At 42.1% G+C, this 16,120-nt stretch overlaps 1 protein-coding gene across 1 annotated transcript in view; it reads left to right on the plus strand.

Moving 5' to 3' along the window:
- Nucleotides 1-9,059, plus strand: part of AKNAD1 (AKNA domain containing 1) — a 34,292-nt gene extending 25,233 nt beyond the window's left edge. The window contains 2 exon segments of the mRNA XM_019630570.1: nt 3,276-3,432; nt 8,805-9,059. Coding sequence (XP_019486115.1) covers nt 3,276-3,432; nt 8,805-8,894 — 247 coding nt within the window. The 3' untranslated portion in view covers nt 8,895-9,059.
- The last annotated feature ends 7,061 nt before the right edge of the window (nt 9,060-16,120 follow it).

Below are 16,120 nucleotides of genomic sequence, written 5' to 3' on the forward strand. Positions count from 1 at the left end.
GCCACTCGGCCGGCCCTAAATATCCTAATTTTAACTATACAATGAGTTGAGAATTTTTTCCTATTTATGTTCCATAAGAGTTACTTAAAGTCTTGGTAGAACTCATCCATAATCCCATTCGGGTTGGGTGCCTTTTGGGGGGTAGATTTTTGACAATCTTTCCTATTTTTCTCTGGTTTTTAGTCTTTTCAGATTTCCTACCTCTTTTTGAGTAGATTTCAACCCCCTATACTTTCCTAGAAACTTATCCATTTTACCTAGATTTTAAACTGTGTTGCTATGAAGTTGTTCAATTCCACTTGATCTAAAATTTTTCTTTTATTATAGTACTTTGCATTTCTCATTCTTAATATTATTTATGCTTCTCAGATTTTTCAGTGGTTTATTTTATAGATATTTTCAAAAAAAAGTTTGATTTTAGTGATCAAATTTTACTTTTTATAAATCTCTTCCTTTTGGAGGGTTTATTTTGTTGTTTTTCTGCCTATTTTGAATACTTAGTTTATTGAGTTTGAACTTTTCCCCCTAAAAGAATACATTTTAAGACTGTAACTTTTCCTGAAAGTACTGCTGTAGCTGCATTATATTGATTTTCATATGTTGTTCTTTCATTTATTATCCACTTGTAAATTATCCCTAGTTTCTCTTTTCATTTCCTACTTAACCTAAAACTTATTTAGACGAGTGTTAAAATTTTCAATTAGATTATGCTATTTTCTTGCTATCTTAATTTTTAGTGATCAGAGAATGTAGATGGTGTAATTTTTTAAAGACTACTTTTAAGAGCAGTTTTAGGTTCACAGCAAAATTGAGAGGAAGATATGGAGAGTTCCCATACACCCGTCCCCACATGTGCATAGTCTGCCCCATTGTCAACATCCCCCGCTGGATGCTGCAATTGATGAACCTACATTGAGTTTTCCTATCCATGAACATGGAATACCTCTCCACTTATCTAGTTCTTTCATTTCATACATCAGAGTTTTGTAGTTGTTCTCATACAGGTCTTGTACATATTTTGTTAGATTCTACCTAAGTATTTCATTTGGTGGAGGTACCCTAATATAAATGGTATTGTGTTTTAAATTTTAAATGCCGCTTGTTCATTGCTGGTATACAGGAAAGCAATTGACTTTGCATATTAACTTTGTATTCTGCAACCTCACTATAATTTCTTATTAGCTCCAGTAGTTTCTTTTGGTCAATTCTCTAGGATTTTCTATAGATGATCATGTCATCTGTGAACAAAGACAGTTTTATTCTTTTCCTTTCCAGTCTCTATACCTTTTATTAGGTTGTTGTAAAAGTCATGACATATTTTGTCTATGTTTTTCAAAGGTCATTTATATAAAGAACAAAGGTCAATGATCTATTGCCTGTTTGTTCGATAACCTTTTGCCATCTTTCAGCGAGCTTCATAATTCCTCCTTCATAGAAGAACCTGTCTTTATTTGCGAAAAACTGAACAAAGTGCTGATTTACAGCCTCATCTGACTTGAACATTATACCACACAAGGAGTTTTGAAGAAAGCAAAACAAATGGAAGTCTGACAGCACAAGGTCAGAGGAGTATGGTGGGTGTCGCAACACATCCCATCCCAACACATCCCAACTCCAGTAATTTTTGATGGGTGATCAAACTCATGTGTGGTCTCGCATTGTCGCAATGGAACACAACTCCTTTACAGTTAACAAGCTCTGGACGTTTCTGGATAATGGATTCATTCAAACTGTCCAATTGCCAACAGTACACATTTGAATTGATTGTTTGGTTCCTTGTTAGGAGCTCAAAAAACACAGCACCTTTAAAATCCCACCACACTGAGAGCATAACCTTCCTCTGATGAATGTCTGCTTTCGATGTCGTTTGAGGCGAGTCATCATGTCAGGACCAAGACCGTTTGCACACCACATTGTTGTAAACAATCCACTTCTCATCACCAGTTATCAGTCGCTTCAAAAAAGGATCGTTTTCTTCACGTTTAATGAGCATATTGCAGATGTTTATATGTGCCATCAAATGAACTTCTTTGAGTTCATGCAGAACCCAAATATCGAGCTTGCTTATGTATCCCAGCTTCTTCAGGTGGTCGTGAACGCTTGACTGATGGATGTTCATTGTTTCTGCAGTCTCTCGTGTCGTGTAACGTGGGTTTGACTCGATCAATGCCTTTATTTTGTCGTCATCCACCTCGGTGGGCCTCCCTGACCGAGGAGCATTGTTGAGATCAAAATCACCAGCACAGAATTTTGAGAACCATCGTCGGCACTGACGTTCTTGTAGAGCATTGTCACCGTAAACTTATGCAACTTTTCACAAGCTTGATGTGTGTTCTTCCCTTTATGGAAGTAAAACAGTAAAATATGGCAAAAATGCACAGTTTGGTTTTCCATCTTCAACTTGTAAAATCTCCAAAACTCAACCAAATCGCTCAATTTTTTTTTTGAATGGAGCTAGAACTGTCAGCTGTCAAATGACATAGCAATAACATAGATGCGAATGACTCTAGTACTTCCAAAAATGAACTAGTGTCATCTGTTGCAAACATGCATCATGACTTTTCTGACAACCCAATATTTCCCTTTCCTGTCTTATTACATTAGCTAGGACTTCCAGTACAATATTGAGTGGCGAGAAGGGATATCCTTGACTTGTTCTTGACCTTAGTGGGAAAGCAGTGGTATAATTTTTAATATTTTGGAATTTGTTTAAATTTTTCTTTGTGAATACGAGGTAAGCTTATGTAAATGTAATGCATTTGAGGAAAATAGATTCTCTTTGTTGTGTGAAATATATATTTATATTCACATGTATTTAGACACATGTTTATATACACATACACATACATTCATATTTCTATAGATCAAGTTTGTTAATTATTCAGATATGTCATGTCCTTTCTCTTTTTCAATTGATATAAAAAAATGATTTCCATAGAATCATAGCTCTTAGGATTGGAAAGGACCTCAAAATAATCAGATCAAGATAAGCAAAGTATTGTTTTGCCCTGTTATAGTTGAGACACTGAAAGAAGTATAGAAAGATTAAGTGATTTATCCAAGGATACACAGCTAATGAATAACAAAATAAGGGTTAGAGCCCAGGTCTATGGAGTAAAACTATAAACAGGATGCCTGTCAGGGAGGGTGTCCATTGTCCTTCCTGTCTAAAGACAGACCACATTAATAATATAGATCAACAGTATATTCAAGGACTGTTGTTACAAATTAGAATGTTGACTTCATAAGATGCCTGTCTGTTTATGTTTACTTAGAAAAGTGGAAGGTGAAATCTTCAAGTTGGAGATGCTACTTGAAGATGTTAAAGAGAAAATTGATGAAGGCAAACAAACTTCAATGAGCTCTCTTCCCGTCAGTTCTCCAACCACCCTGGATGACTTGGCATCCACACCCTCTCCACCCACAAATGAGGTAATACAGAAACCTGCAGCCTATTTTCATGCCAGGAAAAGTGGGGTTTGTGCATTTATAGAATTCTAATTCATGGAATCACTGAGTTGTATTTTAATATTTAACTTTCTAAAGTCCCATGAATCATATTATTTAAAATGAACCAGCTTTTAAAAAATCAGAAGTGATTTCAAGTGTAGGTTTTTGAAACATCTTATTAGTTTAGGCTGTAACAATGCAGTTTAAACCCATGAACTGCTGAAGAGCTATTTCTTCTGGATAAATAGTAACATTTTTTGTAAATTGTGCCTGGAAGAAATAATTTTTCTTCTTAATGGTTTTGTACTCCCTCTTCTAAATAAAGAATAACACACTCAGTGAAAAAACCATTTCCATTAATCTACTTCTGGATTTTCTTTCTCTCAAGTTAAATTCTTTTGTCTACATATGCAGGATTAGGAATTCAAATCAATCACCACTGTCTTTCTACCCTTTTTTGTTTTTGTAGCCTCAGCCATCAGAACATTTCAGACTAAATTAAAATTCTGAGAAACTGAATCATCTGGGTAATTGCCTTAAATTGATTCTTTTGTTTCAGACAGTATTGGAAGACACAGCCTGTGTCTGCTATTCAAAACTTGAATAGCTTTTTGTCAGAGTTAACTACAAGATGTTGAAGATTATATAAATGTTAGCCCTTCCAAAGAAGTGTGTTTGCCTTCTCAAAACACTTACCTGCCTGGCAAAATCTCATCATTCAAAGCCCAGCTTCAGAGTTAGACCATTTATATAACCTTCACACTCAGCCCCACTCCCTCCACCCCCACCCCCACCACACAGCGGGCAGAATTCTTTGCTCTGTTCTCTGTGTCCCCACAACACTGTGTCTCATTTGTCATTGTGCCTTTGTACCTGTTTTGTATCCTAAACATCTGATGGAATGCCTTGTACGGAGTGAATGTTCAGCATAGGGGACTCTGTGCCAGTGTGGTTTCAATAAATGATTTCAATGCTTCAGAAGCAGTCCCAAGGTTCACAGCAATGGTATCCCTCTAGTCCAGCGCCCAAATAAGTGTCAAGGGTGTGAGGGAGCCCTGTGAGTCAGCCTAGCCTTCCGCCCAGCCGCTCCCTCAGGTCTGGGTTTGCTCTTCTTTACTATGCAAATTTTATAGTCTCAAGTTTATTGCAACTGTTGTGAAGTGATGAAAACTCTATAACTTGGTGATAAGTAGCCCTGAAAAGAGAGTCTACTGCTTGTATTATTCATTCATTCAGCAAATATGTATTGCTAAATGCTAGGCAATTTTCTAGGTATTGGGAAAAATAAACATAATCAAGGCAGACAATCACCTGCCCTCGAGATGCTTCCCTCTCTATGAGGGACACACACAATGTACAAATACAATTAACATGTAAGTACAGATTGTTAAGAGGGCTGTGCTGCAAATAATAATACATTCCTTATGATTTTGAAGCCAGTCTGCCTGGGTCCATATTCTGACTCTGTCACTTATCAGCTTTGTGACCTTGGGAAAGTTACATAACCTCTCCTTGCCTCAATTTCCTCTTCTGTAAAATGGGGATAATTCCTGACTAATCTTCCAACTCCTCTTCTGCAAAGCGTCTTTGCAAACCGTAAGGCTCTGAACCAACAGAATTATTGTTTACTGCTTATAATTTTGTCGTTACTATTTTAGACTCAGTATTTCCCATTTGTAATGAAATAAGCTCCAATTGCTTTCCATAGAGCAGCGCTCAGGCACCACTTGGGAGCTTGTTAGAAGTGGTTATTAGGTCCAAATGAGTTAATGGAGGAAAAGTGCTTACAACAGGGCCCGGAGCATAGTAAGCACATTACCTGGCTGTTAACTACCCTGACTATTAAGTAATGTGATATGACCAAAAGTAACTAAGTGTGTGTGTGTGTGTGTGTGTGTGGGGTCACTAGGGAGAGATGGTGGGGGCAGGTTTTTCACAGGAGGTCAGATCTGAACTGGGTTCTGGGGGACAAGAAGGAGGCAGCTAGGGGACAAGTCTGGAAAAGGGACTGCAGGCAGGATGTAATGGTGCCGTAGGGGTGGCCGGAATGGGGAAAAGATTTTGAGTCACCTCCCGCGGGTCTGCAGCCTTAACGGCAAGACCGTGTGCGGACCACAGATTCCGGCCGTCCTTCGGGCCCTGGGCCCGTGAGGGCGTGGGGGACAGGGCGTCACCGCAAGGCCAAGGCCTCAGGAGGTCCCCTCCTCCTAGGACTTGAGTCCCCGCCCCGCAGTCCCTGGCCAGGAGGGCAGCGACAGGCCCCCTCCTACGCAGCCCCGCCCCGGAAGGTCCGAGAGGCTCCACCAAGAAGCGCACCTGCACCGAAGGTTCCCGGGCTCCCCCGCGGCGCCCCAGTAACCCTATGCGGGAGGGAGGGCAGGAAAACGGCGAGTTGGCCACATGATATCCCCACCGCCCTCTTCCTCAGGTTGCTCCTTCCCACCTTCCCAGGAATGCTGAATTTAAATTCCTTACGACTCTTCACCAGATTAAAGAAAAACCAAATAATCCCCCAATGCGGGGCTCCAGGTAGCGCAAGCACTGATTCCAAAAGTCAAACTGCCCTCCCCCGCCCTTTTTAAAAACCAGACCAACCAGATCAAAAGGCCTCGGGGTCATCTTCTGATTCCTGGATAATGTCCAGCAGCCCAGTCCACTGTTCACTCACTTCATGCCGTTGACTCCTTACCCGGAACGTGCTGCGACCCTGAAATCATCTGGCCCTTTATTAACTGGCATCCTGGGTGTTAGTGCTGGTGAGAGCTGCGGCCCTGCTAGCATTCCCCAGTCTTTCAGGGCTTCTCCAACCGCAGGGAGCCTTGGCATCACCTGTGGGACTTGCTGAACCTCAGGCTAATTCTGTAGGTCCAGGGTGAGCCTGCAATTCTGCATTTTTAACGCGCTCCCAGGTGATGCCAATGCTGCTGCCTGGGGGCCACACTTGGAGATGATGACATTATCAGTGAATTGGAAACACTGGGATTAAAAACCCTTGGGTCTAAAATGATAATGACAAAATTATAATAAGCAGTAAGCACTAATAATTCTGTTGGTTCAGAGCTTTACAGTGCAAAGACTTTTTGCAGGAGTTGAAAGCTTCGAAAGGTGAGGAGACTTGCCCAAGGCAAATGACAGAAGACACTGGATCCCAAGTTTTCCAACTTAGGGAGACTCTCCTCTCCTCCTACACTATACTAATGTAAATCTACCTTAAATGTGGTGCTGGGGTACCCCTGTAGGCCTGGAAGTGATAAAAGAAGGCACGGGGAGACATAGAAGGAGGGGACTTTATTTTTTAAATTACAAGAGCTATATATATTTATGACCCCCCCAAAAAAATCAGAAAATAGAGAAAAGTATAAAGAATAGTTCACTGAGAGGATATTACTGATAGTTTAGTATCTATCTGTCCAGTCTTTTTTTCTCTGCACCACACATAACACATTTTTGCAAAAACGGGATCCTACTATATGTACTGTTTTATGATTTACTCTTTTGATTTAACATTGTTTTATGGGGCTCTCAACACATCACTAAGAATAAACCTACAAACTCATTTTTAAGGACTGCATTGTACTTCTTTACATAGATGTACCCTGATTCATTTTACCAATCTGTTTCTGATGGACATTTAATTTTTTCCAGTTCTTTGATATTATAAACACTTCCTCAGGTAACATCATTTTATATGCAAACTTTTCCCATAGTTATCTCCTTAGAATAAAAACCTAAGAGTGCAGTAAGTGGTTCAGAAAGTATACACTGAAAATTCTGATCAACTGGCCTCAGAAAGGTGGTGCCAGTTTACATGCTCACAGCGGTGCTGGGGAAGGTAGGTGCTTCCAACCTGATCCCACCTGGATATTTGTTTCTTTCTAATCTTTGCTAAAGTGATAAGTGGAAACTGGCATCTCATTGATCTAATCTGTATTTCTTTGACTATTTGTGAAATTTAACCCATTTTCCTATGTTTCTTGGCCATTTCCACCTCTGCTTTGACAACATCAACATTTTAAACTTGTGTTTGCAAAACTGAAACTACAGTCAACTTTTTTTTTCAAAGGCAGACAACTGGGAAAATATTAAGAACAAATAAAGTTCAATGTTGAGATTTTTATTATACAAAATGCTCTGACAAGTGCACTAAGGAGCAGAACTGTGGTTAAGAACGCAAGCGTGTGGATAAAGGGGCCAATCCTAGCTCTGCCCTTACCCTCTGTATGACCTTGCCGAGTTGCTTAAATTCTCTGTGCCTCACATTATTCACCATTAAAATAGGGACAACGTGCCAGGATGGTGGGAAGGAATAAAAGAGGCCACATGAGAAGTACCTGGCATAATGAGCAATCAGCAAATGGTTGTTTTTCTTAATAAGGAACACTGAAACCCTCCAAAAAATTAATGGATCAAACAGATAAACGAAAAAGTCACAAGTAGGAAACACAACTAATAAATAAGCGTATGGGAAAACATTTATCTCCTTTAATAACAAAGAAAATGCTAATTAATACAAGGTGCCACCGCTCCCCTTTAAAATGAACAAAGACATTTTCGAGTGGTAATTCCTGATGCAGAGAAAAGTGTTGTCAAACCCAGTGGCCCACATTTTTGGTGGCTGTGTAATTCATACAACTTTTGTGGAAAGCATTTGGCAATTCGTATCATCACACAAACATGTTCGCAACCTTTGACCCAGACATTTCCTTAGGAAGTAATTCAAATATGGAAAAAGCTATCCATACAATGATGCTTATGCTGGCCTGGTTTATGATGGTGAGAAAAGTGTTTTCTTTTCTGTTTATGTAAAGGGTAAAACTATAGTAACAAACACATTCTGGGTGGTATCAGCCCTTTCAGGTCAGTAGTGTCATTTTTTGTGTGTTAAAAAAGGACATAATAAACAATAACTGAGGCCTCAAGACGGGAGCCCCTAAGCCTTGTTTTGATTAATAGTTGAATGGATTTCTTTGGAAAAACTTTCAGAGCTCTACTAACCAGTGGCCAGATAGATAGATTTAAAAAACATCTTCTAAAATCTGCCCATCCTCTGGAAGGGCACTGGGTAATTTGAAACTAGAGGAAAGGAAAAAAGGGGAAAGTATCCTCTCATTTGTAAACTAGATTTGAAAATCTGTTTGGAGAAGGAGAGAAGTGAAACCAGTGTTGGAGGTTCTTTTCCCAAGTCCCAGGCCGTCACGGCACGGACCCCTGAGCGAGGGATGAGAAAGCCACCACAAGGAAGTGGTGAGTTCAGAAGAGCCTGAGCTGCTTACTGGGCTGTATTGTGCGTGAGCAGCCAAGGGATGAGTCACTTCCTCGGTCACAGTCACATCTGTGTGTGCTTTGTGGTGCAGGGGGACCCCAACAGCGCCTCCGGAAGGCAGGAACGTGCAGAGACAACCAGCCGGAGCTGTGCCTTCTGCCATTGGGTCCCAGAATGGTGAGGGCTTCTTGCTGCTAAACTCCCAGGGTGGGTGGGAGCCGGTGCTGGGATAATAACTCCAGTGAGAGTGGGCGTCAACTAAGTAACCTGGTGCCAGAAGCCACTGGCTCAGTTATAGAATCACAGATCTCAGGGCTGGGCGCATGGCCCAGCTTTCTTTCCAACTTACAAATACCTCTAACAGTGGTTCTCCACTAGGGACAGCATCAAAGTCACCAGGGAGATTTTTAAAGAATGCCAACGCCCCAGCCCCATCTTCTGTATTAGCCGTGTCAGGGGTGGAGCACTGGTGGGAAGTCTTGTTTTAAGTCTCCCCTGGTGATTCTGATAAGTCCACTTGGTTAAGAACCACATGGAGGGTGGTCTGTCCGGCAAGTTCCCTTTGAACATAGCCCAGATGGAACATTATTATACACCACTGTATACCAACTCTCATCATCACTACTGTCTGCTTATGATGAGCGAAAACCTTCCCTGTTGTGTCCAACCAGAAATAAACCTAATCCCGCATCTCAGGGCTTACTTCTCCCCATTCCTCAGCAAGCAATTTTCGAGGTAACAAGTTGTAAATTGTGTACAAAGCTGTAGATGTAAAATCCTAAGGAGAAAGCCTTAATGTTTTAGGAACACTCATTGGATCAACTGTTAGCCCATGTGGATTCGGAATCATTTATTTGAAGCTTCTATCAGCAAGAGGTGGAACCTCTAAGCTCAGGAGGCACCTGAACTGGTGCCAAAGCTAATTTACCTTTGAAAGGTCAAAGGCTAGGAGTCAAGAAAGGAGGAGCTGTTTAGCAACCACTGTTACATGTGTGTAATGGACTCTAATAGAAGCAGATGACAAGGTCTGAAAGACTGAAGTTTCCTGTTAGAAAGCATTCTACCATAGGAATGGGCACTTGGCATAAGTGTTCCAGTGTTTCTCTCCTCTAAAAAAGGAACAGCATAATGTTTGTGCTAAATATCACCGCGTGTCATCTGGTGGGGACCATCACTTTAAACCAACATGTCCGTCAGCAGCTTTGAATCTAAATACGAGGGGCACTAATAACGCTTACTCCCTGAGTCATCCCAGGCCTACCATTTTCTTTTCTTTTCTTTTCTTTTTTAAAGACTTTATTGGGGAATTGGGGGAGGGGAACAGCGTTGGGGAATCAGGAATGGGGAACAGACAAGTTGCTGTCCTTTTGTTCTTCAGTCTAGTTGTGGAGGACATCACTTCACTGGCCCAAGTTGGCACCATCATTGAGCTCTTCCTGGTCGAGGCAGATCAGTCGCCGGCTTCTTGCTTACGCTGGCTGCTGGTTACACACGGTAGCCCATGGCAACCCACTGCCACAGGGGCTGCAGCCTATGCCGTCGCCGGCGACCCATGGCAACCCAGCTCCAGGTTGAGCTGTTGTTCAGCATCTTAGCTGTAGAGGGCAGTGTCACTGGCCCTCATATGTGGGATCTGAACCGGGGCCCTCTGGGATCCCAAGCCAACTCTTAACCAACGTGCCACTTGGCCGGCCCCCATTTTCATTTATTGTGTTAAAATCTAGATTTTGGGGTTTTTAAGGTTTTATTAAATATAATAAAAAACATTTTGACATTTAAAAGACATTTTCATTAAACATTCAAGCTACTAAATGTTTCTCTTCCAAATTCCTAGCCTTGACCCTATAGAACCACTTAAGTACCAAGAGAGAGACCAGTGTTGCAGACTAAATTGACTCTTCCAAGATGGACAAAATGAAAAGAAAAGCACAACCAAGTGTAAAATCAGACCTAACAGTGAATCAACTTCTGGGCAGTAATGAGATACACACAATTTTACATTGAAATCTCAGTGAACAACAGAATCCCTGAGGAATTACTTGAACGGAGGGCGATATACCCTTTACTCCTTTAGAAAATTATCTGTCTCAGATGGGATGTGTTCTCTATGAAGCTTGCTGATGGACATACTGTTTGCAGGGTATTTGCAAAGTGCTATTTATGTGCAGATAAATAACACATATGCTACATGTCAAAGGCTTATGCTTTTGTGTTGTTTCTAATGCAGAACTTTGGATTTAAGCTACTAAACTGTCTTCTCACGTAGAATTGCCCTCGGCTGTTATATTTGGCAAGATGATTACAGCGCACAAAAAAGTTTAGAGGAGGGAGAAAAAGAAAGTCATGTGTTGGACTGAACTTGCTTGAATGAGAGCCAAGCTTTCCACTTTGAAGAGCAGATGTTCAAATGCCCCAGAGGAGGAGGGTGGAGACAGAAAATGAAGTATGAGAAAATATGTGACTCAGGAGGAGAGCCTGTTTTTCCAAGAGGAGGGGAAGAGCTGGCTTCATAGCCCCCCAACTCCACCAACTCTGAGCACCGTGCCTTTCTCCATGAGCAGCAGGCCCAGGCCAGTTAGACCAGCCTGCATTTGCTCACACCCCATCCCGGGGTCAGTCTCATTCCTGCCTACAGGCTCAGTGCAGGATATCTGGGGCACAGAGCCCCCGACACTAAGAATGAGCAGCTTTTCCTGGGGCTATTACTGAATCCCAGGGGCTGAGCAAGAGCCTTAAGAATTGTTATTAATTAGAATTCCTTTGGAGGAGTTAAGGCTTTCTGTGAAGGAGGAAAGAAAGCAAAAGCTAGACAGGTCAGAGGAAGCCTCTGGTAAATCACTGGAGGGCACCGTTCTGATGCCCCCTGGTGGCCTTGTGCAGCTAAATGAAGCCCAGACGTCCCCTAGCCTCTAGCCCCACAGACACTGGACAAAATCCACCTTGCTGGACTTTTTGGACAAATTCCGCTTGTCCGCAGAGCCAAAGCCATGTGACCCAGTACTGACATATAGCACAGCTTCTTCCCCTGATAAGAACTGATTTTGAAAGATGAATACGAAGAGAACTGCAAATTTTATAATTCCCACTTCAAATTTCAATGGCGTATATATATATGATGGTGAGATATTAACCTCTATGGAACAAAACAGATTTACTTTTAATGTTTGGTAACTATATTCCAATCAGGCCAAACTGTGCTGGGTACAATTTCTCACAGGGAAACTCTCAAAGAGGCAGGCAGAGGGGGTCCCTGTGCTGAGGATGGCAGCCACTCCTACATTGTTCCAGGCTCTGATATNTGAAGCTCAGCTGTGGTCAGCCAAACAGGGGCTGAGAGCTACAAAAGGCAGGGCGAGCACGAACCCCTCATGGCCAGCACGCACACACAGGGCGCACGAACCCCAGAGCCAAGGGTGGTGCTTTACACAAGTATCACTGTGCTTTTGCCTTCCAGAAAAAATCTTGAGGCTTCCACGACCTACAGTTCAGACCTTACCACACCCTTACCCCCTTTTCACTCCTGTGGGATTTCTGGCAGCGAGACCTTAAGAAACTTCAGCAGTGTTGAAGAAATGGAATCTGAGGTGAGGACGTAGGAAAAAATCATTCTAGAATCCTTGCAGCTTGTAGGTTTGGTCTTGACCACAAAACTGATGGCTTTTAAATTATTACAGCATGAGGGCATCTGAAAATGCTCTACTAAAAACTATCTGTGCTCAGCACTAACACAGACACACAGCCTGAACAGCCATGTGGTTTGTATTATTCCTAAATTGGTTCCCAGGGAAATTGCCTGGAGAAAGTTTTCTGCGGGTGGTGCCTCAGCTCCAGGATTCCCCCTGGCCCAGGCGCAAAGGCACTGGGGACTGTTCTACCCTCTCACAAGTCCATTCCAGTGACACTGGGTTAAGGCTGCCAGCCATTTCCTATTTTCAAACCAGTAACTCTAATCCCAGGCCATGCCTGTGGGCTGTATCCTGGGCCCTCTCAGTGGTTACAGCCCCAAGTCCCCTTCAATGCACACCACCCCTCACCACCCCCAAGAACTTTTCTTCTTTCTCACAGATCTTTCTCTACAGCAGGAAAATAGCCCAGCAGGTTCCTGATCTAACCCTCTGATTCATGCTCATCAGTCACGTGTTGGGCTTTTTTTCTGTCCCTTGCCCTAAAAAATATATTCCACGTCAGACTGGTTTCCTAGGAAACCAACCCTCAACAACAGAAATAGACCGGGTGGAAAAATAGAACAGTTCAAAAATTCCACCTTGCAGTGTTTAATGAGAGAACCCAGTTAACAGAAACAGTAGTAAATTTATGTAACTAAAATGTGTGGACTTTTCCTNAGGGCAGTGTCACTGGCCCTCATATACGGAATCCGAACCGGGGCCCTCTGGCGTCCCAAGCCAGCTCTTAACCAACGCACCACTCGGCCGGCCCCCACCATGCTTTTAGCCTGAAGGTCATATCACCATCTGTCATCCAGGAAACAGGAAGCTAGTGCTGCTGCTGCCACCAGCATTGCCTCATATCCATGAAGCAGGTAACGGACACTAAAATGTGGAGTCTGAATACTACAGACAGCTCCTGTTGGCAGGAGCTTACGGACCGTGGTACATGGCCTCTGCCTCTTACCTCCCAAATCTTGACCAAACGCAAATCATTGGCAGAATCTAACCTGTTCAGAACCCTACTTACCTTTGAGTCTGCAAAACTTCATTTTTAGCCTTTCATCCCCTGTGGTATGGGATGGCATAGGACATAAGGCCAAGTGCTAAGAGACAATATCTACATACAGTCTCACACTAAACTCAACTCCAGAAGGATGAGTTACCTGTAAAAAAGAAAATGAAACTATCAAAATGTTCTAGGAGAAACAATGGGTGAATTAATAATCTTGGGTGCGAAAGGTATTTCTAAGTACAACATAAAATTCAGAAGCCACAAAGGAAAAGTGATGGATTTATCTACATAAAAATTAAAAATGTGTATCTGTCAGTATTTAAATGCACAAATACTTTCACCAGTTATGTCATTGCTAGAAACTGATATTATAGAATATTTGTGTAAGTTTGCAAAAGTATGTACCCAAACAATGCAGCATTATTTGTAAGAACAAAACTCTGAAGACAAGTGACATATAAAATTATGGCCTATCAACTCATAGTAGGCTCCATAGCTCAGGAGTTAGAGCATTGGTCTTGTAAAATTATGGTGTATCATATGACAGAACACTGTGAGGCCAGGTAAAAGGACAGATTTGAAATGAAGATGTCCCCCTTGTGTAACACGTGCTTCAGGTATGTAACTCATTTTCCCCTTGTATAACACATGTACAGACATCCTTATATAGTTATGAGCTGCATAACAGTGTTTCAGTCAACAATGGACTACATACATGATGGTGGTCCCATAAGATTATACTGGAACTGAAAAATTACTATCACCTAGTGACATCACAGCTGTCACAATGTCATAGTACAAGGCATTACTCACATGTTTGTGGTGATGCTGGTGTAAACAAATTTACTGCACTGCCAATGGTATACAGTGCAGCACATGTAATTATGTACAGTACGTAATTCTAGGTAATGGTAATAAATGATTGTTACTGGTTTATGTATTTGCTACACTGTACTTTTTATTATTATTTTAGAGCATACATACTCTTTCTAGTTATAAAACAAGTTTGCTATAAAACAGTATGCCGTGTTACACCAGCAGCAGCCCCATACATCTTGTGTTTATCACGTCTCTTGATTGCATCATTTTCTCTTGTGACTGATTTAATCTTGTGTTGTTTTGTATAATAACATNTGTGGTGACTCCCAACCATAAAATTATTTTTGTTGCTACTCTATAACTGTAATTTTGCTACTGTTATGAATCATAATGTAAATATCTTTTTGTTTTCCAATGGTCTTAGGCGACCCCTGTGAAAGGGTCGTTCAACCCCCAAAGGGGTCACGACCCACAGGGTGAGAACCGCTGAATTCTAGATTATAAGTAGTTGAGCCAGTATTCAAACCCAAGTCTGGCTGATATTTCAATCATTCATTTATTCTTTCAACAAATATTCGAGTGTCAATAGCAGGATGCTGTGCTAGGTGCTGAGGACATAGTGACAAAGTCAACTGCTGTCCTGCCCTCGTGGAGTATATTTTTGGTAGAGAAGCCAGTCTTTGTAAGTGCCAAGAAGGGGGCATAGAGAGTGCTATTACCTAACTTGGGGGTTCAGGGAAGCTGAGCTCCAAAGGATACATATGACTGAAGGGGGTGTAGAGGTAAGAGTGAAGAGCTCTTCCTGATGTGGAAAGGCCCCTGGCAAGTTCAGGAATGGTACGGCTGCAGCCTAAGAAAGGGAGTGGCCGTGGGACAAGATGGCGCTGGTGAGGGAAGGCTGGTGGGACGGGCAGGGCCAGACTGTGCAGGGACTTGTCAGCTACAGGGATTTCAGATTCTTCGGTATTATTGGAAGTCAGTGTAAGATTTTAAAAGTGTTTTTCAAGTTTTTATAGTGTTTTTAAAAGATCATTCTAACTACTGAGGGGGAAGGATTGAGGAGTCAGAGGTTGGAGCGGAGGCCAAATAAGAGGCTAGAGCAAAAATCTAGGTAAGATGATAGTTTGGCCAAGGATGGTGCCAGAGGAAAGAGGCTAGTATTCAAAAACTGCTTAAGAGGCAGAATCAATGGTGTAGCAGGGTGGGGAAGAGTTGAGGCTCTGAAATCACTCACTCCATCTGAACCCACTACGCTCTACCACAGTGCAGTGTACTGTTTAAGAATGTGGTCTCTGGAGACTTCTTGGGTTTGTATCTTGTCTCTGTGTCCTTGGGCAGCTTGCTTGACCTCTCTGTGCCTTTCTTTCCCCATTATATTTCTTCATTATTCTCCAAGTGGGAATAAAAATAGTGCTGAACTCATTGAGGATTGAGTCAACACGTACAGCACTTGGAAAGGTACCTACTGCATAATAAGCATTCAGCAGGTGATGGCTATTATTATTAACAATGGTGGCTGATTAGATGTGGGACATAGAGGATCTGAAGCCCATGCTCTCCCCACTGCACTGCACTGCCATGCCTGCCTAGAATTTTTCATTAGCGAGGGGCCCCTGATGCTGAATCACCTCTCTCAATTGCAGGACAGATCCAACATGTTAAACAAACCTGCAGAACCAGCTGATGTTAATGTGGTAGGAAGAGAGGGATGAACGGAGGCTTTTGAAGTCAGACTTCCTGGAGATGGTACTGCTCACAGCGTTGTTATGTACCAAAGAAGAAATGTTTAACAGATGTGAGGATGGTTCCATGGCCCACCTGTCAGACAAAGTTTTGGGGCCACTACTCATGGTTGTGAGTAGTGTCTAACTCCAGGCAGTGTCCTTCACATGGACTTTGTGAATGAAA

Source organism: Hipposideros armiger, unplaced genomic scaffold (assembly GCF_001890085.2).
Source record: "Hipposideros armiger isolate ML-2016 unplaced genomic scaffold, ASM189008v1 scaffold_924, whole genome shotgun sequence".
NCBI lineage: Eukaryota > Metazoa > Chordata > Mammalia > Chiroptera > Hipposideridae > Hipposideros > Hipposideros armiger.